At 49.9% G+C, this 25,509-nt stretch overlaps 1 protein-coding gene and 1 pseudogene across 4 annotated transcripts; one reads left to right on the top strand and one right to left on the bottom strand.

The window, feature by feature from the left end:
- Positions 1-564: 564 nt before the first annotated feature.
- On the bottom strand, positions 565-12,093 carry Oas1b (2'-5' oligoadenylate synthetase 1B; annotated as a pseudogene). The gene is made up of 6 exons (NR_003507.1): positions 11,848-12,093; positions 10,026-10,302; positions 6,931-7,115; positions 3,302-3,534; positions 2,468-2,621; positions 565-1,309 (listed from the first exon to the last, which is right to left on the bottom strand). The product of NR_003507.1 is annotated as a 2'-5' oligoadenylate synthetase 1B, transcript variant 1, non-coding (transcript).
- A 94-nt stretch (positions 12,094-12,187) lies between these two features.
- Positions 12,188-24,534, top strand: Oas1c (2'-5' oligoadenylate synthetase 1C). Of its 3 annotated transcripts, none has more exons than XM_006530118.1 (7): positions 12,207-12,294; positions 15,684-16,147; positions 16,480-16,768; positions 19,128-19,324; positions 21,671-21,868; positions 22,534-22,687; positions 23,665-24,534. In XM_006530118.1, exons 2-6 carry the CDS (start codon positions 15,965-15,967, stop codon positions 22,645-22,647), a joined length of 981 nt encoding a protein of 326 aa, XP_006530181.1. In that variant the 5' UTR covers positions 12,207-12,294; positions 15,684-15,964; the 3' UTR covers positions 22,648-22,687; positions 23,665-24,534. The 3 variants fall into 3 exon arrangements, with proteins under 3 accessions (XP_006530183.1, XP_006530181.1, NP_291019.1); NM_033541.4 differs by having other exon boundaries at positions 12,214-12,294; positions 21,671-21,906; positions 23,665-24,529; XM_006530120.1 differs by lacking the exons at positions 15,684-16,147; positions 16,480-16,768 and having other exon boundaries at positions 12,188-12,294; positions 21,671-21,906.
- Positions 24,535-25,509: the final 975 nt, after the last annotated feature.

The raw sequence follows: 25,509 nt of genomic DNA, 5'->3' as shown, positions 1-25,509 counted from the left end.
TTCCTGTCTCAAGTTTATGTGCAAGAAGAGACCTGGAAGGATCCCAGGCTACCTGATGTCAAAAGTTGTATCAGTTTGGTTCTGCTCTGTCCACCACTGAGGACTTGGTGCTGGGACCCACATGGAGAATGTAATAAGTGCAGCTACTTGACCATGAATACGCAGACACACACACACAGAGACACACACACAGGAAGACACATATATATACATACACAGATGCACACACATACACCCTCCTACACACACATGCAGACACAGAGAGATACAAACACACACAATTCCACATACACACACATGCACAGATACATACACACACACATTCTCATACACAAATGCAGACACAGAGATACATACACACATCCTTATACACACACAGGTATAGACACACAGAGAGACCCACACCCACACACATACACACACACTCATGGCTTGCTGTGGTTTGTTGTTATTAATCAGACATTAGACACAACCTCCCGACGTGTGAACATATGCAATCCAAGCTTGAGTTCCTCCCTGTTTTAGGGTTTTACTACTGTGAACAGACACCATGACCAAGGCAAATTTTTATAAAAACAACATTTAATTGGGGTTGGCTTACAGGTTCAGACGTTCAGTCCATTATAACCAAGGCAAGAGCATGGCAACGTCCAGGCAGGCATGGTGCAGGAGGAGCTGAGAGTTCTACATCTTCATCTGAAGGCTGCTAGCAGAATACTGACTTCCAGGCAGCTAAGACAAGAGAAAGCCCACACCCACAAGGCCACACCCACTCCAACATGGCCACACCTCCTAACAGTGCCATTCCCTGGGCCAACCATATACAAACCATAATATTCTCCTTCTGAATCTCTTGTCTCCCAGAGAACACTGTTGGGGGACAAGGCAGATAAAGCAGGCTGTGAGAAAGGCTGTCTGTGCAGGGGTTGAGGGCAGGGGACAGAAGCCTGGAGTCTGATCACAGGTTGGACCCTCCCTCTCTTGGGCTTTGGGCACCTTCCTGTCTTCTCTGGGTCAAGGCCCTGCAGCAGAGCAGGACATGCGTCTGACTCTGGAGCATCCTGGACAGGTCCCACTGGGCTCACAGGAAAACACATGCCCAGTTCTTGTCCACTTGAGGATGGAAGGGAGGCAGGGCATAACAGGCCTACGCTGCAGTCATGCCAGCGCTAAGGCAGGAGGATGGCAATATCCAAGACACTCTGGGCTATCCAGATGAAGTCTTCCCAAAGATGAAATGAAACAAAGACCAAAACAATAACCAGAAAATACGACAAAAGAGATACTTCGTTGGCACTGCAACCTCCGTCTGTAATAGAAAACACGATCGTGTCAGGAGCCTACATTCTTACTGGGAAGGGGATGCAACTGAGCCCTGAAGGTGACAGGCCATCTGTGACAAGCCACCTGGGCCCCTTGGTCGGGCTGCTGAGAAGGTCAACAGTAGGCTAAACAGGGCCTAGGCCCTTGAGGATATATACAGCTCTTCCCTGAAGCCATGCCTCCCATTTGTCCCCTCTCATCCACTGACAGATCCATCAATTGAGAGTGGGCATAGCCAGAGGGACAGCTCTAAAGGCCACTGCAGTCTGACTCGCCCCTCCCACCTCCCCAATCACCATCCCCATACCCATCAAACTCCCATTCTGCCCTGGGGTATGGTTCCAGCATCACTACAGCCATGCTAAACACCATCTGGAGGGCACACATGGCATCACTGGGTCCCTAGCATCAGGCAGGCCCTGCCCCAGGAGGGGAAAGGTCCAAGTGCAGGTCCCTCTGGGCCTCTGTGCTGTGATAGAGCCCAGCTGAGTCCCATTGGCCACATGACAAGGAGACTGGGAAGACAGGATGCTTCATGGACCTGACAGGGGCTTCAGAGTCCACGGGGTCCCAGCCGTTCTTCACTCTATCTGAGTGTCCCCAGCCAGTGGTTTCAGGTCTTCAAGTCTATGTATGTGTGTTATCTAAGTGTAGGTGATGTGTGTGTGTGTGTCTCTGTATGTGTGTCTTTGTGTGAGTGGGTGTGGGCAACCTCTGTGTTTGTGTATTTTTGTGTGTGTCTGTCTATGTGGTGGTGGTTGGGGGCAACCTGTGGATAGGTGGGTGGGTGGGTGTAGTGACATGTGTGTGTGTGTGTGTATGTGTGTGTATGCACACACTCATGTCCCTGTGTGTAACAGCAGAGATGAAGGTCAGAGGATAACTTTGGGGATTTGATTCTCTCCTTCTACCATAGGAGGTCCTGGGATGAAACCCAGGTCATCTGTGTTAGCAGCAAGCACCTTTACCCACTGAGCCATCCTGTGAGTCCATGAAATCTGTGAATAGCGCTAAGATGGCTGTGGAATAAGGAGAGCCAATGGCCTCCACAGGAGTGCAGAGACCACATCTGTGTGGGAAGATTCTCCAGGTAGATGAAGAGAAGAGGGGGGGTGGAATGAAGATGATGGTGACATGTTCTCACCGGCACCTCCCAGGAGCACACTGAGGAACCGTCCCTGTACTTAAAGCATGGGTATTGCAGCCAGGCGGCAGCCTCTCCTGCTAGACGCCTCCAGTCCTTTGGGTTCAAACCGGCTATGTTCCTTGTTGGGTCAGTGGGGTCCAAGATCACAGGCCTGCAGAGCAACATGAAGAGAGGGAAACGAGCTGCTGTCAACTGACCCAGGAACCACTGCACAGGGGTGGGGGAGGAGCCCAGCAGAGAGCTCCTTTTCAAAGATTTTTTTTTGTCCCTGCCCCACAGCATATAGAAGCCTGGAGGGATCCTTGGGCATGACCTGGAAAGCCTGGGTTCGAATCCTCTACCCTTTAGTAGCTGTGTGTCCTGGGACAGATCCCTCAGGGTCTCTGATCTGTGACATGAAGAGTGTTGGACGACCAGACAGGCTCAAAGAATAGGGTGTGGAAACTGAACACAACACAGAATGAAGACATGTCACTCCCTAGGGTGACATAGCACTGTATTATTTACAGGTAATTTGTCCACCTCACATCTTTGGTGCCTCACAGCCTTTATGATGCTGTTACTGTTGGAAAATCTCAGTCCCCACTCCATGTCCCCCCCCCCCTTTCCTTTGCTGATTGGGTTGGGACAATGTCAGAGCCTTGGTCTCCTCATCTGCAGACAGGAGAGCCCACCCCTGCCCCCCAGGGCTGTAGGACCTCATGTCAATCAGGTGACAGCAGGACAGTGCCCAGTGCAGGGGATGCTGCAGACACAGAGCTCCCACCTCCCCCTTTAAATACAAGTGCAGTCTGACACCACGGGGATCACAGCCATGTGGGGACAGACTACCTGTCTTTTTTGAGCTGTTGGTGCAGGTATTCAGAGACCTCTTGATGTCGAAAGTCATAATACACTGTCCAGTAGATTTGAAGCTGTTTGTACTTGGTGACCAGTTCCAAGACGGTTCAGAAGCCCTGGGCTGTGTTGAATTTAGTTACTCGACTCCCATACTCCCAGGCATAGACTGTGAGCAGCTCCAGGGCATACTGTGGGGGCAGCGGGTCCCCCAGCTTCTCCTTACACTGAGAAGAGAAAGGCAATGAGAAAAAAACGGGGTTCCTGGTGGTTGTGTGTGGGGCTGCTTCTCACAGGCTCAATTCAGCTGCCACCTGATGATGTCATGACAGGGTTATTGTCACACTGTCACACCCAGTCACTTGAATTCAGTCTATGCCTTCTTGTGCTATAGCCAAGAGCTGAGTGGTTGAGATGGACACTGTGTGCTCCACAGACTGAGCACGTAACTAACAGGCCCAGGAGGAATCAGGACACCATGAGTGACAGCTAGGAGTGAGGGAGGGGGCGGGACATAAGGAGTACTCACTGTGGAAGTTCGCTTGTGGTCTCTGAAGTAACTGGGAAGGGGCCAGGGAGATAAAGGGCTCAGAGGTAAAGTGCCTCCCTCCCCATGCAGGGATGAGAACTGAAGGTGAGATCCCCAGCATCTATGTGTTGTCAGGCTCTTGAGGAAGCTGACTCCTCATCCCTGTTCAAGGGGATAAAGATGGGGCTCCCCCGGGCTGTATGACTGTCCAGAACTGCTAATCTAGCACACGGAGTGTCACGTGTGAAACCCTGACTGATTACACAAGGTGGGGCGTGACTCAGAACCTGCTCTCACACTCTGCCCTCAAATCCTAATGGACACACATGCCCACACATACACGTGTGTTTCCAAGAATAGGTATAAACACATACACATAAAAACACTCAGGATATAATAAGAAATCACACATTTAAAAACATAGCTTGACAAGACAGGAAAATCAAAGTATAAAAAGTGACGTGAAGGATTTGCCAACAATGGGAGAAAAATCCAAAGACAAATGAAGCAGAAGCCATGGAATGGTGAATTAGACACTGCTGAAGAGAGAGTTAGCGGATTGGAAAGTAGACTAGAAGAAATCACCTAGAACAGGCAAAGAAAATCCTCCCTCCTCTCAGATCCCCCACCCCACTCCTTGCCCCTCCTACAGCATCATCTCCCCCCCATCTCCACTCACCCCTGCTTCTCCCCTCCCCTCTGATTCCCTTCCACCCACTTTTTTTTTTACATTGTTTTTTCTCACTGCTTTTGCTAATTTTGATTCTTTTTGCCAAAGTGACACAGAATCATCTGGAGAAGATGGACCCACAACTGAGAAAATGCCTCCATCAGCCTGGCCTGGAGTCAAGCCTGTGGGGCATTTCCTTGATCAGTGTAGAAGGGCCCCGCCCATTGTGGGCATTGCCTGTCCTGGGCAGGTGTTCCTGAGTTGTTTGTAAAAATCAGACTGATCGCCTAAGGGTCTCCGGCAGCTAGCAGAGTTCCTCCATGGCCTCAGCTTCAGTTCCTGCCTCTGCTTCCCTCAGTGATGGAGTGTGATGCAGGAACGTGAGCCAGACAATCCATTTCCACCTCAATTTACTTTGCAGCAGCATCTTTACCACAGCAGTCAGAGCAAACTAGGACAGAAACTGGTCCTAGGGAGGAGGGGCGCTGCTGTGACTGACCAGCCATGTTGCTCTTTGGGAGGATTGAGAAAGGATTATGGAACTTTGGGTGGGAGAGCTGTTGAGAGCAAAGAGCCTACCAGGCTGTTTGTGGGAACTTGGAAGACAGGAGTGCTGAGAGGCAGGTAGGTGACAGAGGCTGGAGTGAAGTTTCAGAGAAAAGCAAAACCCCATCTGGGCTGTTTGTGTGCTGTGTTTACATTAAGAGTCAGTAATTTCTCTTCAGTTGGGGCTGAAAATCTGCTCTGATAAAGAAGAAACCTGCACCATGGGTGTGTGTGGGGGGGTGCAAATCTTTTGGAAAGAGTTTCTTCATAGTCAGCAAGAGTAGGTGTAAGTGGACTGAGCCAGGGTGATTCCATAATGGGCTTCAAACTGGCATATCAGGAGACTAGGCCTGAATTTGTGTTTCTCAGAACTGTACAAGTCTAGGCAAGTCATTTATTGGAAAAACCCCAGGCCTAGAGCATCCAATCAGAAACTGCCCAGCCATCAGAAGCTTCCCTGCCACCTGGCCTAGGGAAAGAACAGAGTCAGCAACAGTTTCCAGGCTTCCCCAAGTGACAGTTTCTAGCCCCCCCAGCAATGATTCAGGAATGTCCCTAGAATAGAGCCAACCAATCAAGAAAAAGGTCACCTACTCTTCCATGGAATTCCACTAATGTGCTTTAAATTGAGCCTGTGATCTCATCTGGGCATCTCCATCTTGGTTAATGATAGATCCCAGCATGCTGGAATCCCACAGAATAAAAACGCTCTTTGCTTTTGCATACAATTTGAGTGCAGGACATCATTCTTTGGCAGACCATGGACTCTATCAGCTGTAGTCCAGGGGTCCCAAGTCTGCATCTCCAAGTGTCAATCACACCTGGAACTGCAGAGATGTCTCCCAGATTTCAAGTCCCATGAGAACTGCTGGACTGAAGGGGCCTTGGAGAGCAGCTGAGGCCTGGCACTGCGAGAGGCCAGGAGAAGCCATTAGTGAAAGTGCAGCCTCAATGGCAGTGGAAACCCCAAGATACTGGCCTTGCCCTGAGCAGGAGATGACTGTCAGGAACAGAGCACTGTGAGAACAAAGCTGGCCTGAGCCTGAGACCTGCTGTGTGTGCCGTGGATGGCAGAGCCGGAGAAGCTCAGAGAACTATGAGTCCCAGATATCAGATACTGAGCCTTTTGCTCTGTTGAATTTTGGTTGTGTTTTAATTAGATTGTGACAGTGACTTGGTTCTTCCCTCTTGCAGTAAGAAAGTATTTAACTTGTGTTTTAATTTTATATGAGGCCAGCATTGAGAGACTAGTCTTTTTATGTGTTGGGAGTTTCTTTAGGTTTGATTTTTAATTTGGGGACTTTAAACCTAAGTTGTGTTTTATGGTGTGATAGCGACATGAGATCTTAGGGACAAGCAAGAAGGGAAAGGTTATGGTTCAACCGTGGTTTGTTTGTGTGCCATGTTGAAAAGGGGTCAATTGTGCTGCTTACTTTTTGTCCACTAAACACCAGCTAGCCTCCTCTGGTAGGAGTCCATCTTGCTCAGTAAAATGCAGATCCATCTGACTGGCTTGGGTAGTTTATGGGCATGTTACTAATCACTGATTGATGTTGGTGGGACCAGACCACTGTGGTTGGGGCCATGAGTGGAATGTGGCCTTGGGCTGTGTAGAAATGGCCGCTGAGTGCGTCATGGACAGCAAACGGTGAGCAGAATTCCTCCATGGCCTCTGCTTCAGTTATTCCTCTGACTTCCCTCAATGATGGAGTGTGCCTTAGATGTGTAAACATAAGAATATCCTTCCTTCCCAGGAGCGTTTTGGTCATGTGATAGAGTTATTACCTCAATAGACGCCGAACTAGAGTACACATTTTCTCTGCCCCGTGTCTACACTCTGTACAGATGAAGCGCACAGTGACCAGGCCAATGCCTTACCAGTTGGTACCAGTGCGTGACCAGGCGGATGAGGCGCTTCAGCTTGGTTGGGCGACAGTTCAGGAAGTACTTCTGAAGCCCCATAAAGCAGATCGATAACTTGCCCTCCTTCCCCGGCGGGGTACGCCCACTGATGAGATTGGCGTAGAATTGTTGGTTAGGCTTCTTGAGGATGTTAAGATGATCTGTAAACAAGATTTCATTCAGTGGAACAGCTCAGCCCCTCTCTGAGGTTCCTCAGTCTCCCCAGGTCCAGAATCACAGCCTATGGGGTTCAGCGAACAGGCAGCGTTTTTCCCCAGCAGGCATCGCTCCGCATATACCCATCTGCCCCACCACTCCTTAGGACTGCACACATGCTGTGCACTACAAAGTCCCTGCTCCCAGTTTGCTCTAGTGAGGGTCTTTCTTGCAGGCCTGGAGACAGAGGTGGGAGGAACCAGCACACTGTGGTCACACACACGTGATCATCAGATAATGGCCAACCACGTCTGGTTCCAGTATCTTCTGCATAGTTCTTGTCAAAGTTGTGCACTCATGTATGTGTCAAAGTTCACTGTGGAGCAGTCGGCTGCATTCACATATCACGTCTCACACTGACAGAGTCTCTGCTCTATATTGTGTATGCATGGCGAGTGTTCCTGATATGTTCAGAGACAGGAGAGGACCTAAGGTGTCTCTTCTTTATAGTTTGTCAGTATGTTTCTTTGCGTCAGAGTCTGTCTGTAAATGTGGAGCTTGGCTGGAATCCTGCAGGTCTTACAGAATCTCCTGTCTTTTGCCCCCATAGTGACCAGGTATCCAGGTCAATGTGTGGCACTTCCTAAGTTTAGGTGGATATTGGGGATTTGAACTCAGGTACTCATGCTTGAGCAGCAATCGCCCTTATCCACTGAGCTGTCTCCCCAGCCACTGTGTGTTTTCGGTGGGTGATTTCTTGTAGTGATAAGTTAATATCATGTGGTTTTGTTTGTCCAGATGGAACAAGATATGGCAGTGTTAGGGTGTGTGTGTGTTTGTGTGTGTGTGTCCTGTGCACTTATAGAGTAGAAGAGCAGCAGACTATGGAATAGATGTGTGTATAGGTGTGTGTGCACATTTGAGTAGTCTAGGCAGGCTGTGCCTTAGGTGTGTGCACATGTGTGCCATGCAGCAGACCACACCATCAGACTGTGATGCTGACACAGGGCAAAGTCACTCACGGATGGAGCTTCGACAAGCCTGTCACTCAGTGACCATGGAGGTTATGGGCTAGTCTAGATTAGTGTCAGGGTCTAGTTACAATAGGGCTCATTGCTTATGTCATCTTCTATAGGGCTGTGGCTATGATCCTCTCTTTGGCTGTTGCCCACAGGCAGTCCTTCTGTGGTAGAGCCCCTCACCACTGGAAAGCTGCTGAGGCTGAGGAAATCCATGACCCAGACAGGCTTCTGTGGGACCTGCTGTCACAGATCATTTCTGGTCACCCACTCTGATCCCCCTCCACTGAACAAGGTTCTAAGCCTCTTGCAGCTTCCCACAGCAGGCTGCCCTGGTCCTACTCCCAGGCTGGCCCTCTCAGTCCCTGCTGCCTGAGACTCTGGACTGTTTCCACGGCTCTCCTAAGCCAAGGGCTAGTGGCCTTGTCACTAAGTTAACAGCAGAAGTTCACACAGTGGCCAACAGGGGGTGCTGTGCTTCCCCCAAATGTAAAGCCTCAAGTATTCTCTAAGCTCCCCCAAGATCCCACTGTGCTCTCAGGAGTGTTTCCTGAGTTGGACAATCTGTAATTTTGGCGACGCATGCTGTATCAGGCCTGGTAAAAGATTGTTGCAGGATATTTGATCACACTGTGAACCCTGAGATTGAGTTGTTTATTGGAAAAACCTGGTTTTAGGTGTGGTGGCTCAGCCTTAGCACACACCCTTAATCCAGGAGCTTTCTGCTTGAATATTGTAAACAGGATTAAATAAAGCCAATCATAGATCAAGAGGCAGAGCAAGCAACCAGCTGACCAGAAGCGAACATGGGATTACTAAGAAGGAACCACAGAGAGTAAGAGGGAGTCAGAAGGAGGGATAGAGAGACCCACAGGAAGTAGAGGGGAGGGACATTCCATTTGAAAGAGGTTATGAGATAGCATGAGAAGGGGATGCATTCTGGAACATTCTGGCTCAGGAGGAAGGTCAGCTAGGTGCTTTCTCTGCCTCCCTGAGCTAGCAGGATTTTACCACAGTATCTGGCTTTGCAAGTCTTCATTGGTAAAATTGAATAATTGAGATTTTTGTCAAAAGATAAGATCTTTTAATGTGTAATGTTATAAAATGTGTGTGCATGTGTGAGTTGGGTGGCTGCATCTGCAGTTTTACTGAGGGGCCAGAGCTCCGATGAGATCTGCGTCCTGTGCAAACTCTCCTGCAGACACCCCAGGTCTCTGAACAGCTCTGAGGGAGAAGATTCGCGAGTTTGTTATTTTCAGTGAAGTCTACACTGTCTCATGTTTAAGAAGACAAAACCCACAGCTAGCCGTGAGTAGGACTGGTATGCTGAGGGAGCATCTAGTTTGACTCCCTCCCCTAAGTGAGCCAGCAGGCTGCTCAATGTCCCTGTGGGATGGATTCTGTCTCCCCGCTACCAAATTTCCAAAATCCCTCCTCCCCAGCGCAGCTTTAAAGAGACATTCTCTTTAGTTGAATTTCTCAAATGATAATGGTTTTCAGTTCAGGGATGGAAGGTGTGGGCTGGGGAGATAGCTCAGTCTGTAACGTGCTTGGCTCGCAAGCATGAGGACCCCCGTCGGAATCCCAGAACTCAGAGAAAAAGCCAGTGTTGGTGGTGTAGGATTGTAATCTCAGAACTGAGAAGGGGGAGACTCTGAGGGTCCCTGGGGCTCTTCCCAGCCAGTCAGGCTCAAGTGTGAATTCTGAACCAGGGAGAGACAAGGTCTCAAAAAAGATGGATGACTCTTGAGATGAGTTAGCCATGGTTCCGGATCACACCCACACACAAGAGAACACCTACGCAACACACATGTGCACACACACAGAGGTGGAACTAGAAGGGAGGATGAAGGCATGCAGAAGGGTGAGCTGAGGCTCTCTGGCAGGCTGCCTTACCCAGTAAATCATAGGCTGGCAGCACATCAAACTTCACCTCCTTCAGCAGGTCGGGGGCGCTCAGCTTGAAGCTCAGAGCCCGGGAGTTGGGACTCCTTAAACTGTGGACCTCAAACTTCACTCCACAACGTCTCTCATGCTGAACCTCGCACAGCTGTTTCTTAATTTCCTTAATCAACACTCCCTGTTGGTTTAACTGATCCTCAAAGCTGGTGAGATTGTTAAGGAACACCACCAGGTCAGCGTCTGACCTGCCCTTGAGCGCGGTGCCTTTGCCCTGAAAGACAAGAAAGAGAATGACAAAGGACAGGGAGAGCCATGCTGGGAGGTCCAGATGCTGAACTGGAGTCCATCACCAAGGTGATAGATGGATGGATGGATGGATGGATGGTTGGATGGATGGAGCAAGCTGCTAGATGTGCAGGAGAATATTAGTCAGCCCTGAAGAGTGACATCAGAATCTATGTAGGAAAATAGAGGGTGCTGGATCTCCTCTTGATACAGAAGATAAACCACACCGTGAAGGGAAAATATCCATGTTCATCTGTGGAGTCTCTGTGTGTTCAAGTGTGTGTGTGGGGGGGGGGGCTGTGTATGGGAGTGGGGGAGAGGTCTAAATGAAACAAGCACAGAAGAGTTTGGGAAGGGTACAGTAGCACTCATGCAGTGCCCACATTAGCTGCACACATGTGACATACCATCAGAGAGTGAATCTCTGGGGAGGGTCTGGTGGGAGGTAAAGGATAGTAGAGATTGGAAGGAGACTATGACTAAATTAATACAGATATATGAGAATGTAGCCATAGTCCCATGGTTGGCATTGTTAGCTGGGAGGAAATATGCGCAAGTGACATCATTAAAGAGAAGATGGCCTTGTGTGATATAGAATAACATATAACATCATAGAGAAACTGAAAAAAACAATAAAGGTGATCCAAGTCTGTAAAACAAATATCATAAAAAGAAGAATTCATGCTGAACAAAGCCTCCCTAAATAAAATGCTTAGAATCATCACTAACACACATGAGCATCAGCTACTGTTGAGAGAGGGCATTACAAATTGTCACATCTCCGGATGGAGAGGTGGGTCAGTAGCTAAAACTGCCTGCTGTTCCTGCTGATGACCTCAGTTTAGTTCCCAGCACCCAAGCAGGCCAGCTCAGAGCCACCTATGTAACTGCAGCTCTAAGGGATCTGACACCCCCTTTTCAATTCTGACCAAACCTGCACTAACACATACAGAGCCCCACTCACAACTAAAAATGTAGAAATACAGTCAACTGAAAACAAGAAAACAACTTCATTTCTGCACCCTTCACAGAGTCTGAGAGTTAAGTACCAGTGTCATGAAATGTGATTTGACAGACAGCCCGGGAACCGAGTCCAGAGAGGGTCCATCAATCCAGTCACATAGCAGGCGAGTCCTGGTCTGTCCTCCGTGTCACATTTGACTTAGTCTATGTGACCTTATCATTCCTGGGGCGTGGAACACTGGACATGGAGAAGGTAGTTAAGTTACCCTAAGTCACACAGCAGTGCAAAGGTTGTATTACCACTGCCCCACCACCTGCCCCTCCACTTTCCAGAAAACTGCTTTGCCATTCTGGGCCTCAGTTTCCCCGACTCTGAAATGGACATGGCCTGGGAGTGGGGAACATAAACTGTAGCTGAGGCTCCTTCTCCAATACAGATGTGGGACTTGGGGGGAAGAACCCATCGCCAGCTGTGATCAGAATTAAGAGGAGGGATCAGGGTTGCAGCCTGGCTTCTGAAAGTCCTGTCCCACCTCATCTCGGCCAGCTCAGGCTGAGGAAGGCTCACCTTGACCCCTTTAGAGGCCCTCATTCGGCGGACGGGGCCCCGGAAGGATCTGTCCTTCAGGAGAGCACACAGGGCATCTATGACTTCTCTGAGGTCAGCACAGAAGCTGGTGTCCGGGAGATGGTTCTCTATGAACTTATCAAGCTTCGAGGCCGGGATGCTCCTCAGATCCTGCTCCATCCTAGGTCCAGCTTTTACCTCTGCAGCCAGCAGGTCCTGTGTCTCCTAGGCTGGCTGAAGCAGAAATGGGACTTTCAGTTTCCATTTCCCGGGAAGGGCGCGGATATGCAAATCATCCAGGCCCGAGCAGCCAATGGCGTTAGGGCTTCTGAACAGGTACCTCCCCATCCAAGCCTGAGCTTTCTTAAGATCCGGCCCAGGGAAGAATGTGTAAGGAAACTGACCTGGCTTTCTCGGGATTTCTTCTGGAAAAAAGGCTGTTACACGGTACGTTTTAGGAACAATCTGTGCACGTAGAAGAAGGGAAACGGAATCAGGAAACCACAGAAGGTGGCTGGTGGCTCCTGAGCTCGGCTTCCATCTCCTGCAAACGTTTTAGGCGGAACTGCTTTTTTTTTTTTTCTTTTTAAGAACAGCACCTCCCCAGGTTTTGTTTTTCCTTTACCTCTGGACTTGCAGGTCTAGGATTACAGACAATTCTAACAGAAAGCTCAGACTTCCCAGAAGCCCCCTCTCCTACTCACACCCTACATTTTCCCCTGTGGTGCAGGGGGTCTGGGTGAGGGTGGGGTCTGGGCATCCCCAAGGGTGAAGTACAGGCCGTACCACCAAGCTGGGGACAGTACAGGTCAGCAGTGACTATTAAAATGAGCTGTCTTTCAGGGCCCTGGCAAGGTTGAAAATCACCTTTGGGTGACATACCCAAGGCCTCATCAAAACAGTTTGATGCCCTCCAACCCCTGCCTCCATCTTCTCATCTCTTGTTTAGAGGGCAGAGAGAGGGCTCAGAGTTTAAGAGCTCGGGCTGTGCTTCCAGTTCCAATTCTGAGAACTGACATGGCAGGTCCCAAACACACACACACACACACACACACACACACATTCACATGCACACGCACAGGGCATGCACACACTAAATACACTCCTGAGCTTGCCTGTGCACATATGCACACAAATACACAAACAAGTGTATACTCACATGTGCACACCCGAGCATTAACCAGGATGTACTTCGATGAGGAAATAAAGAGTCTGGCCTTCTGCAAGAGCAGGATTGGCCTTTATGCATCTCCAGGAAGGAAGCCATTGCTAGTGGAGACTGCTCACCGGGCACAGGGAGCTCCAGGGGATTAGGGTGGAAATGGGACCTTTGGGGGTCTGCAGACCTAGTCCTGCTTCCCCAAGCTGGTGGATTTTGGTGGGGTGCTTACCCCGTTGGCCTCCCTGATCCTCACTGCACACTGACATCAGCACCATATCTCCTCCTGCAGGGAGTCACTCAGACTGCCTGGGGCTTCTAGGTCATTAGCCCTTCACATGCAGGAAAACAGGGAAGAAAAACAGCATTGTGGGTGGCCCTAGCAGTTCAGCAGGCAGAGGCTGATGCAGGAGGATGGATAGTGGAGGCTGGTCCATCCTGGGCTACACTACAGCTGGATTCACTCCAGAGTGTGAGGGGGAAAAAACCCTAAAACAGATGAAGAAATGAATGGAAAAAAAAAAAAAGGATCCTGCCCAATGCTGTGGCTGAGAGCACACTCTGGGCAGTAACACAGTTCTTTCCTTAAAGAAACAGGAGCGGGAAGTTCCACTGACCAAAGTTGTGTCATTCCAGGTCAGAGGTGAGCCCTCAGCACAAAGTGTCAGCTGCTTTAAATTCCTTTTGGTCAGCCAGGTGTAGTGTCACAGGCCTTTGATCCCAGCACTCTGGGGTCAGAGGAAGTTGGACCTCTGTGTTTTTTTTTTTTTTTTTTTTTTTTTTTTTTTTTTTGGCTAGCCTGGTCTACAGAGTGAGTTCCATGATAGTCAGAGCTCAGTGGTGAGATCCCGTCTTGAAAAATAAACAACAACAAATTGTTGTTGGTTTTTGTGAGCCACCAAATAAATCTGGGAAGTGAGCCCAGGTCCTCTGCAAGAGCATCCAGTGCCTGGCCCTCCTCTGAGCCATCTCCCCAGACCCCAGGTACAATCTTCTTGGCCTCATTGGGAGGCATGGTGGATTCTGAGGGAACTGGGATGCTGAAGGCCCCTCCCACAAGTGCCAGGATGGGAGGACGGGAGGCCAGCTGAGAGTCCTGAGCAGATCTGGGGGAGCACCAAGCTAATCGTGCTTTAGATAGTCTATACATTTATTTCCTGTGTGTGAGTATGTGAGGTCAGAGGACAGCATGTAGAAGTCGGCTCTCTCTCCTTCCACCACGTAGGTCCTGGGGACCAAACTCAGGCCACCAGCCTTGGTGACAAACACCTGTGCCCTCTGAGCTATCTCAGTGACTCAGTGACCCTTTTTGTTCTTGGTTTGGGAGACAGTCTCATAGGCTAGGCTAGCCTTCAACTTGCAGCAATCTCCCTGCCTCCGTGCTGGGATTATAGTGTGTCCAGCTCATCTCTACTCCGCCGCCCTCCTTCCCCCCGTATCCTAGCGAGTATCATTAAGCCCAGTGAGATCAATGCCCCTGAAAGCCTGACTGAGTCTGGGAGTGCCCAGATGACAAGGTTTAAGACCCTGAACCACCCTCTTGGCCACATAGCCAGCTTCTGCTGGGACACACTGCTTTCTTCATGAGCCCCATGACCCCGCCCACACTGTGTCAGCTCTATCTGGCCTGATTGGGCCCAGACTCAGCTCACCTCCAGCTCCCACTCAGGATTTAAAAAAACAAAAACAAAAACAAACAAACAAACAAACAAAAAACCCATGGCTTGCTGGAGATTGAGAGTTCTATGGACTAGACACATTCAACACTTCCTCCTGGCTTGAGCCTGCCTCTCCTGCTTTTTCCCAGCCTCCTCGTGGGGTGGGGTTGGGGGTGGGGGTGGGGGTGGGGGTGTACCCTCCCCAGCTCAGGAGCATCGTCTTGGATGGGTGTTGTACACCAGAGCCCAAGTATAGGGCAGGCATGTGGGATGATGTTGCTGAAGCCTGTGCCACAGGTCAGGGTTCTTCATGGATAATGCAACTGCAAGGCCTTGGGGATGTCCCAAAATCTTAATGTCAGAGACAGAATAAGGACCTGGCCAACGTGAGGGAATGATGTCTGTGGGAACAGCGTTTCCTGCCATGTCACCCTTTGCAGTCTGCGTAGTAACTGAGAGAAAAGAACAATTAGCCTGCTCAGGAGTCCCAGTGTTAATGAAAATTCTCGGCCTGGTAGGCGTGTCCTATGCTGGTAGGCGTGTCCTATGCTGGCCTGGTAGGCGTGTCTCATGCCAGGATAAGGGGTCTGCCTCCCCTCTTGGCTGTTTGGCAATGGCTGCATGGAGCACTGTGCACAGAAGGGTTCTGAAGCCTTTGGCAGTGGCCTTTGTCCTTTATGGACGGACAGACAGAGGTGGGAGTAAAGGGCAGAAAGATTGGTTTGGATTAGGCCTTGGACGATAGCCACATCATGGGTGTGCATCTGAGAACCCAAAGAACTGTGAGGCACTAAGTCTGAACTAGAAGCTAGCCAGGACCTTGCAGATTACAATATCCAGCAAGGACCTGTGACAAATCCACCACAGCTGTGCTGAAATGGGTGCCTACCATTTTCTGGATTTATCTAACTTGATCTTCATGTTTTACTGACGTGTGTGTGAGTGTGAGTGTGTGTGTGTTTATCTGTGTGTGTTCTGTTGTTAAAAATCTAGAAGGCAATCAAATGATTTTTCTTTAGTAACAATTCAAGATCAAGAAGGAGGAACAACAGAAACTATGTTTAGGATGCTTCATGCCTCCTGGTTCACAGCCTGCTGTGATGAGGGTTTGACAATCCAAAGAAATGCCAGCAGGTAAACAGACCCCAGAGGGTCAGGGAGCCCAGGAGCCAGAGGTGGCCTGTGCAGAGGTCTGATTTGCATAGCCCCGCCCTTCCTGGGAAGAGAAAGCAGCTATGGATATAAGGGGCAGCTGACTCATGAGGCAAGGCTGCAGTCAGCAAACACTCCTGGCCTCAGGATGGAGAATGGTCTCTGCAGCATCCAAGCCAGGGAGCTGGACGAGTTCATATGTGATTACCTCTTTCCTGACACCACCTTCCTTACTGAGCTCAGAGCAGACATCGACTCCATAAGTGCTTTCCTGAAGGAGAGATGCTTCCAAGGTGCCGCCCATCCTGTGAGGGTCTCCAGGGTTGTGATGGTGAGTCCCATTAGCCTGAGCTCATTGGGATGGGGTGGGAGAGGACTCTCAGAAGCCAGACTGCAGTCCTTAGTGGGGTGTGAGTTACCTACCTGCTCTGTGCCCAGTGTCCTCATGTGCATCCCAGCTATGGCACAGGGCTTATCTCCTGTACCACAAGGAGATCCAGAACCATCTATTATCCTACAGAGATGCCAATTTCATTCTTCAGGGCTGAATAGAATTCCACTACACATGGGTGAGCTCTCAGTGGTGGACTCCTACTCTATTCAGCATCTGGACTGCCCAGCATGGCTCTCCTATTCTTTGTTATTCTCATCTTTGTCTTTTAGGGCGGCTCCTATGATGAACACACTGCACTCAAGGGCAAGTCAGAGGCCAAAATGGTGTTGTTCTTTAACAATCTCACCAGCTTTGAGGAGCAGTTAAAGCGACGGGGAGAGTTCGTTGAGGAAATTCAGAAACACCTGTGTCAGCTGCAGCAAGAGAAACCATTTAAAGTGAAGTTTGAGGTGCAGAGCTCAGAGGAGCCCAACTCCAGGTCTCTGAGCTTCAAGCTGAGCTCCCCCGAGCTCCAGCAGGAGGTGGAATTTGATGTGCAGCCAGCCTATGATGTCCTATGTAAGTCAGCCAGCAGCAGAGCCTCAGCCTACCCTTCCTCATGCCTGAATCCTCTCTTCTATTCCTTCTCTCTCTCTCTCTCTCTCTCTCTCTCTCTCTCTCTGTGTGTGTGTGTGTGTGTGTGTGTGTGTGTGTGTGTGTGTTGGGGTAGCATGTTCTCATGTATGCAGATGTCTGTTCACATGTCTGCATGTGTAGGTAATGGTCAGACGCCAGCCTTGGAGGTTGGTTACTTAAGAGCCTATTTTGGTTGAGAGGTTGACCTGGAGTTTGCTGCCCCACCTTCATGGCTCTTGCAGTAAGGAGCTGGGGTCAGGTGAGGTGTGTGCTCTGATGGAGCTGAACCCACAATCTCTGGCACCTGGAGCCTCAGGATGTCAATTAGGTACAGCACAGGGCTGGGGGGAGGGGATGCTTGGTCTCCTAGAAGTGTCTGTAGGCTATGAGTCTCCACTTGTAAACAATTATACTCAAACATATTCAGGACACACTTGGGCTTCCTCCATCAAGCCAGGCAGGTTTGTTTTCTTGTTTGTTTTGAGATAGATGGATGGGCCAGCTTCATGTCAACTTATCTAGTCAGACAGTGAGCCTGAGGGATTCTCTGGTCTCTACTTGTCCAGCTCTGAGATTTTGGTGTGGACCCTCATCATGCCCCTCAATCACAGCTTTTATCGGGGATACTCAAAATCTGATTTGAGGGTCCTTTTAGTTCTTGTAAGAAGCCCTTTACGCATAGAGCCATCTGCCCAGCCCCTGGGGCATCCAGAAAACAACTGCATGGTGAACAGCTGTCTACATGGCTGAGACTGGGAACTGTGTGTCTCTAAAAGTGGGACAAAAAAAATGGCTAAAAATTAACATCTGTTTCTTCTTCTATCAAAGAATGAGACCTCAAACCTATGCAGCCGCCTGGGTATCTGCACATGGGGGTTGGGGTGCAAGATGCAGAATTTCCGAAAGGAATTCTTTCCCCCTCTAGAAAACTAGAAACCCAGAGCACACACCCCGAATCCCTCATGCACACACATGTTATATAATTGCACATTAACGAATCTCTACATTAAGTTCTCTCATACTAGGCCTGACTGACACAAAGTATGTCTCCAAAATTACAAATTTCCCAACCTACTCCCTCCCTGCCCCCTGCCCACCCACCCCACCCCACCCCACCCACCCCCCCCAAAAAAAAACAAGAACAGCCATGAAAGACCAGTATGGGGAGCTTAGAGAATACTTGAGGCTTTACATTTGGAGGAAGCACAGCACCCCCTGTTGGCCACTGTGTGAACTGTTGCTTTTACTTAGAGACAAGGCCACAAGCCCTTGGTTTAGGAGAGCCATGGAATCAGTCCAGAGTCTCAGGCAGCAAGGACTGAGAGGGCCAGCCTGGGAGTAGGACCAGGGCATCATGTTGTGGGAAGCTGCAAGAGGCTTAGAACCCTGCTCAGTGAAGGGGGCTCATGGCAGGGGGTGGGGGAGGCGGGGGTAGCCCAGAAATGAGCTGGGAGGGCGGCTCCAGCAGTAGCCTGTCTTGCTCATGGACTTCTCCAGCCTGTGGCAGCTTTCCAGTGGGATAGGAACTCGATCCTAGAAGAACTGCCTTGGGAATGCTCGTGTGGATAGCAGCCCAAAAGAGGACCCCAGCCACAGCCCTTACCCAGGTAACTTAGCACAGTTCTGGGGAGACAGCTAGTAGATAAGAGTGATTGCTGTACAACTGTGAGTCCTGAGTTCAAATCCCCAATGCCCACCTAATGTTAGGAAGTTCCACACGTTGATCTTTATCCCTGTTGCTATGGGAACAGAGATAGGAGAGTCTCTGTGGCATGATGGATGCCAGCCAAGCTCCATGTTCACAGAGAGACCCTGCTGCAAAGGGAGAGTGTGACAAACTATAAAGGAAGATGCCCCATCTCCTCTTGTGGCCTCTGAATATGTGTTTACCACATCCATGCACACAAAATCCACCCTTCATCTCAAAACAGGGAGAGACTGTAAGCAGGAGATACGATATACAAATGCAGTCGAGTGCTCCGTGCTACACCAGAGCATGGTTGGCCTTTGACAGATGACTGTGTAGCTCTCCTGTGAGTGACCACTGTGTGCTGTTTCTTCCCACCACTGTCTTCAGACCTGTGAGTAAGGCTTCCTACTAATAGCAGTTGGAGCCACAGATTTTCTAGGTCAATTCACTTACAGAGGTGTGGTGGGCTCATGGCTGTATTGGAAGCAATGCTTGCTGAGGACAAACTTTGCCCTGTTCACTGAACCGAATACACAGTAATTGTGACCCTAGGGAGAAGGAAGATGCTCAGAGCAGGGGTGAGTCTAAACATGAGAGATGCTTTCTTTATAGATGAACTGAGAAACAACACGTATGCTGAACCCCAATTCTACAACAAAGTCTACGCCCAACTCATCCATGAGTGCACCACCCTGGAGAAGGAGGGCGATTTCTCCATCTGCTTCACCGACCTCCATCAGAACTTCATGAGGTATCGTGCGCCCAAGCTCTGGAACCTCATCCGTCTGGTCAAGCACTGGTATCAACTGGTAAGGCATCCGACCCAGATCCTGTGGACCCTATGTGTAGAGAGTGGGATTCAGGCCAGAGAAGAGGTCTAGTCTAGCTGGCTGTCTATGGACATGATAGCTTTATCACATGACCAAGAGTGCCTTGGGAAGGAAAGGTCTCACTTGGTTACACATCCCAGTCACAGGGCATCATTGAGGGAAGCCAGGACAGTAACTGAAGCAGAGACCATGGAGAAATTCTGCACACTACCTTGATGTCCATGGCTCACTCAGATATTGTACAGTCCACATGCTCAGGCATAGCACCGACCACACCCACACCTATCATGAATATTTCCGCACAGATCATTAAGGGAGCCCTTCCCTAGGACTGGTTTCTGAACTAGTTTGCTCTGACTGCTGTGGTAAAGACGCTGCTGCTGCAAAGTAATTGGGTGGAAAGGGATTGTCTGGCTCACGTTCCTGCATCGCACTCCATCTCTGAGGGAAGCAGAGGCAGGAACTGAAGCTGAGGCCATGGAGGAACTCTGCTAGCTGCCTGAGACCCTTGGGCGATCAGTCTGATTTTTACAAACATCTCAGGACCACCTGCCTAGGACAGGCAATGCCCACAATGGGTGGGACCCTCCCACACTGATCATAAAATGCCCACAGGCTTGACTCCAGGTCAGGCTGATGGAGGCCTTTTCTCAGTTGTGGGTCCATCTTCTCCAGATGGCACTCTCTGTGTCAGGTTGACAAAGACAAATCAAAATGGCACCAGGTGAGAAAATAAAAAATGGAAAAGGAAAAGTGGTTAGAAGGGGGGCAGATCAGAGGGGTTCAGAGAAACAGGGTGTGGTAGAGCAGTAAAGGAACCTGATGCTGTAGGAGGGAGAGGGAATGGGGAGGGAGAGGGGACCTAAGAGGAGGGAGGACTTTCCATGCTTGTTCTAAGTGATTTCTTTGAGTCCACTTTCTATTCAGCTAACTCTCTCTTCAGCCGTGTCTAATCCGCTGTTCCATGGCAGCGGCTTCATTTGTGTCTCTGCCTCTCTGCTTCCTTCTTCAGCAAACACTTCATGTTACTTTCTATGGTTTCTATTGTTCGGATAGTACCTCTTTTAATGGGTGATTTCTCAATATTTTCCTGGACTATTCTTTAAATGTATATGTGTTGTTTGTGTGTGTATAGCAGCATGCTGATACTAAAGTCTGATTCCCTACTTGGTTCTTGATTTAGTCAATAAAGAAGGTGGGAGCCAATTGCTGGGTGAAGGGTACAGTGGTATTTCCATATCCCGGAATGAAAAAGAGACAAAGGAAAAAGAAAGGGCTTTTCAGCCAGGCTTTGGAATGAGGAGCAAGCAACAACCATGTAAGATCTTAGGGTAACTAGAACTGGCTGCCGCCTCCTATGGTAGATGTCTGATATAGGCTAGCTGATAGTTAAGGGCAGGAGATTCTGCACCCAGGAATTGTTATCTGGCAAGTTCTGTCTAAACGAGTTTCTTCCACAGAGTAAAAATGGGTAGAAAAAGAGAGGAGCCAGATCCTTGATGGTGGCTTGGCAAAGCTAAGCCAGAAGGGGCTGAGAGCACAATCACAGGGGAAAGTCTGTGGTTGGTGGTTGGAAAACCTAACCAGGGAAAACCAAGCAAACTGGGAGTGGGGCCAGCTGTAGCTGATCTCAGAGCTACACTACACTGAAAGCAAGGGCCACAGTCCCAGGAGAGGCAGAGCCTGTTTTAAAAAGAACTCACAACATATACCTGTTCATGGGAGCACATGTATTTGTGTGTGCATAAGATTGTGGCGGCCAGAGAGTGAGAGCAGGTCACCTACCCACCTTCTATAATCAGTCAGGGTCTCACACAGGACACACAGTGTGCTGGATCAGCAAGTCTAGAGAGTCCTGCAGCCCCTGGAAGCACATCTCCAGCCTTTTGAGCTAGGATTAGGAGACAGCTTCCTCAAGAGCCTGACACTCATGTGGGGATCTGACCTGTAGTTCTCACCCCTACATGGGGAGGGAGGCGATTTACCTCTGAGCCATTTTCCTGGCCCCTTCCCAGTTACTTCAGAGACCATGAGAAAACTTCCATACTGAGCACTCCTTATGTCCCGCCCCCACCCTCACTCCTGGCTGTCACTCATGAAGTCTTGATTCCTCCTGTGCCTACTAGTGAATGCTGTCTTTGTGGAGCACACAGGATCAGTCTCAATCACTCAGCTCTTGCCTATAGCACAGAAGGGGACAGAGACAGAATCTAAATAACTGACATGTAATGACAACACGAGGAGGCAACTGAATTGAGCCTATGAGAAGTGTCCCCCACACCAGAGCTAAGAGCCCCGTTTTCCTCATTACCTTTCTCTTCTCAGTGTAAGGAGAAGCTGAGGGAGCCGCTGCCCCCACAGTACGCCCTGGAGCTGCTCACTGTCTATGTATGGGAACATTCGAATAAAAATCAAGAAAAAGTAACCACAGCCAAGAACTTCCGGACCTTCTTAGAACTGGTCGCCTATTACAAGAATCTTCGAATCTACTGGACATGGTATTATGACTTCCGACATCAAGAGGTCTGTGCCTACCTGTGCAGACAGCTCAAAAAAGCCAGGTAGCTTGTCCCCACATGGCTTTGCTCCTCGAGGGTGTCGGGCTGCAATCCTGGGAAAAGAGAGAGGTGGGAGCCTTGTGTCAACTCGGCATCTCCTGCACTGGGCGCTGTCATCTGACTGACATGAGGTCCTAATGCCCTGGGAGATGGGGAGGGAGGATGTTTATCTTGTCTGTGGTGAGGAGACCAAGGCTCTGACTTTGTCCTGACCAAAACAGCAAAGGAAGGGGAGGACATGGAGTGGGGACTGAGATTTTCCAACAGTGACAGCATCATAAGGGCTGTGATGCACCAAAGACCTGCGGTGAACCAATCACCTATAAATAATAGAGTGCTATGTCACCCTAGGGAGTGACATGTCCTGATCCATGTTTGATCAGCTTTCCCACATCAGAGACCCTGAGGGACCTGCCCCAGGACACATAGCTACTAAAGGGTAGAGGATTCGAACCCAGGCCTTCTGGGTCATGCCCAAGGATCCCTCCAGTCTTGCTGTATGCTGTGGGGCAGGGACACTGGGCAAGCTTTGGATAGGGATGCAGTGCTGGGCTCCTCCCCTGCCTCTGTGAAGTGGAGCCTGAGGCACTGTTCAGCTGCTCAATTCCCTCCCTGAATGTTGCTCTGCAGGCCTCTGATCCTGGATCCAGCAGACCCAACAAGGAACGTGGCTGGTTCAGACTTACAGGCATGGGACCTGCTGGCAAAGGAGGCTCAGACCTGGATGCAGTCCTCTTGCTTTAGAAACTGTGATATGTCCTTTGTGCCCACCTGGGATTTGTCGGTGAGACCCTGTCATCATCTTATCCCCTTGCACACAGCTTTGGTCACTCTATTTAGAGAATATTCTCACTAAGATGTGATCTGTTTCTAAAGATCTCCACAGTCCTGGGTGGGGGCTGCTGCTTGCCTTCTTTTACAGCCATTTTTGTAACATTCAGAGCTATCATGGGCTGGCAAGAGAGCTCAGTGGATAAAGGCACTGCCAACACTGAAGACCTGGCTTTGATTCCCTAGGACCCATATGGTAGATGGAGGAAAACAAGTCCCCTAAATTGTCCTCTGGCCTTCATCTCTGTGCAGTTACACATGTGGACATGCACACACACACACACACACACACACACACACAAAGATGGAGATTCAGAACTGAGGCCACTGGCTCAGGGACACTCCGCTAGAGAGTGTTAGGGCTGGGATCCCATGGACTCTGAAGCCACTGTCAGGTCCATGAAGCAGCCTGTCTCCCCTGTCACATCATCATGTGGACAATGGGACTCAGTGGGGCTGTGTCACAGGCACAGAGGGACCTGCACTTGGACCTTTCCCTTCTAGGGCAGGGTCTGCCTGATGGTAGGGAACTGATGATGTCACGTGTGACCTCAGGGTGGTGATGAACATGGGTGCATTGATGTTGGGAAGAAACCTCAGGAGATCAGGAAGGAAGTGAGAGGGGGCATGGAGGGAGGCAGCTGAGGGAACAGTGGCCTATAGTGATGTCCCGCAGCAGAGAGGTGGCGAGGCCATGTCTCCCAATTGGCAGACCTAATAGTAAAGAAGGGCCTGCCTGTGGGGCCATATGGACCCTCAATGGACATAGTCATACAGGTGTCCTGATGGCCATCTTTCCTACCTCCATTTGTGCTGTCCCTCTTCTGAGGAGCTCCAGGTACCCAGTTGTGGTTCCCACCCACAGGGCTGGTTTACATCCCCCTGCAAGGAATGCAGGCTCCTGACATGATTGTATGTTATTCATTGCAGCCAGAGAGACAAGAATGTGCCTTCCAGTGAGCAGTGCAGCGCTTGCTCTGAAGGCTCCAGAGTCAGGGGCATACCTTCCTCTGCTGCAAGACCTTGACCTAGAGAGGACAGGATGGCACTCAAGGCTCCAGTGAGGGGCATCCAGCCTGTGATCAGACTCCAGGCTTCTGATCCCTGACTGCCCATGGATAGCCTTCCTCACAGGCTGCTTCATCTGCCTTAGCTTCCAACAGTGTTCTCTGGGAGTCAGACTGTGATGGACAGAGAAGAACGCAAGCTCGACTTCCATCTGTCCACCTGTTGGGAGGTTCTGTCCAACAGTGGCTGATTGTCATCAACAAACCACAGCAAGCCATGGGGGAGGGTGCACTCTGAGAGAAGGAACCTTTAAGTACACTTGTGTGTCTGTGTGTTTAAGGATGTGGTGTGTCCATATGCAACTAGAAACCTTGAGCACGTGTTACAAGCTCCACATGGGCCCAGGTAATTGCCAGAAAGGGGTGGACAGAGAAAAACCAAACTGTTACACGTATTGATGTTGGGTAGCTTGGGATCCTTCTAGATCTCTGATGCAAGAAACCCAGACTAGAATCCATGGCTCCTGCTGTCCATTCTCCTGTGACAAAATTTTAGGCCTTCCCCATCCCACACAGAAACTGTTCTCCAACCACACATGACCCTGGAGCCCTGGGAATCTGGCCAGCGTGCATCGTGGTGCACTGATTCTGCAGCATGCAGGCTGAGGTCCACAGCAGTGTGGGAAACTATGTGCAATTTGTGACCAGTGATGACTTGAAAGCTTAGCTGTCTGTGTGAGGGTGAGATTTGAAGCACTGAATTAAATCACAATGCACTGACTCGAACTCAAAACTAGTTTATTATCTCTCCTTCCTTTACTATCTTAATTTCTGTCTTTCTATATTTCATTCTTTTTTTTAATCTTCATTTTACTAAATCTTATATGTCTAGCCTGGAATTTGCAGAACTCTAATTTGTGGTCCCAACTTCTGGAATTACACACACACACACACACACAGTCACCACAAATCACACAGAGACCTAATGGTTCCACAGGTCAGTGTGCTGAACCAGCATCTCGTGAATACACAAAGACATTATCCACAGAAGACCCCACATGTGCTTTGTCCACTTGGGAGGGTGTGCTGCTCACTTTAGAAGGCAGGAAACTGCTCAGAGCCACCAGCTCCTGGCCCCCTGCTCCTGTCCCCACACCCTATTCCTGTCCCCACTGTCCACTCTCAATCTCTGTGAAGAGGGAGTCGGTGCATCTCCCTGGCCCTGATTCCTAGAGTTCTCTCTCTAGCAGCAATGAGGACCAGGAGCCTAAATGCCCACGAGTGTTAGAAGATGCATATCCCATGGACAGAGAGCCCTTCACACTCTGCCAGGTGCTCTACCTGAGCCTTCGGGAAACATGGGAATGTGAGTCTATGATTCCAGCCTTGACCCTCTGAAACATCATCAGATCCATGGTTTTAATAAACCATGGCCACAGGTCTCCTGCCAAGCTGTGGATGAGGCCCATCATGGCCTCACTGAGACTCCCATGTAAGTTAGTCGCTCTTCTCTGGCCCCTTCTGCACTCAGCACTGGACACTAGCTTCCAATTGGACCAGACCCTGCTCTTCTTGGGCCTGGTTCTCGCCTTCAGGTCTGCCATGCAGTGGCTCCCTCATGGTGAGAAGGGAGACACAGGCCACAGCTCCTCCGCCCCATCCCTGACCTCCTCTCCAGCAGGACACCTCCAGAGGAGCCCTGGAAGCACAGCAATTGTCCCAGACCCTGCCCTCCCCTTCTGGTCTGGCTTGTACCTCATTCTCAAGC

Source organism: Mus musculus, chromosome 5 (genome assembly GCF_000001635.26).
Source record: "Mus musculus strain C57BL/6J chromosome 5, GRCm38.p6 C57BL/6J".
In the NCBI taxonomy this organism is placed as follows: domain Eukaryota; kingdom Metazoa; phylum Chordata; class Mammalia; order Rodentia; family Muridae; genus Mus; species Mus musculus.
The sequence above is the reverse complement of the archived record's forward strand: the minus strand, read 5'-3'. Positions and strand labels throughout refer to the sequence as shown.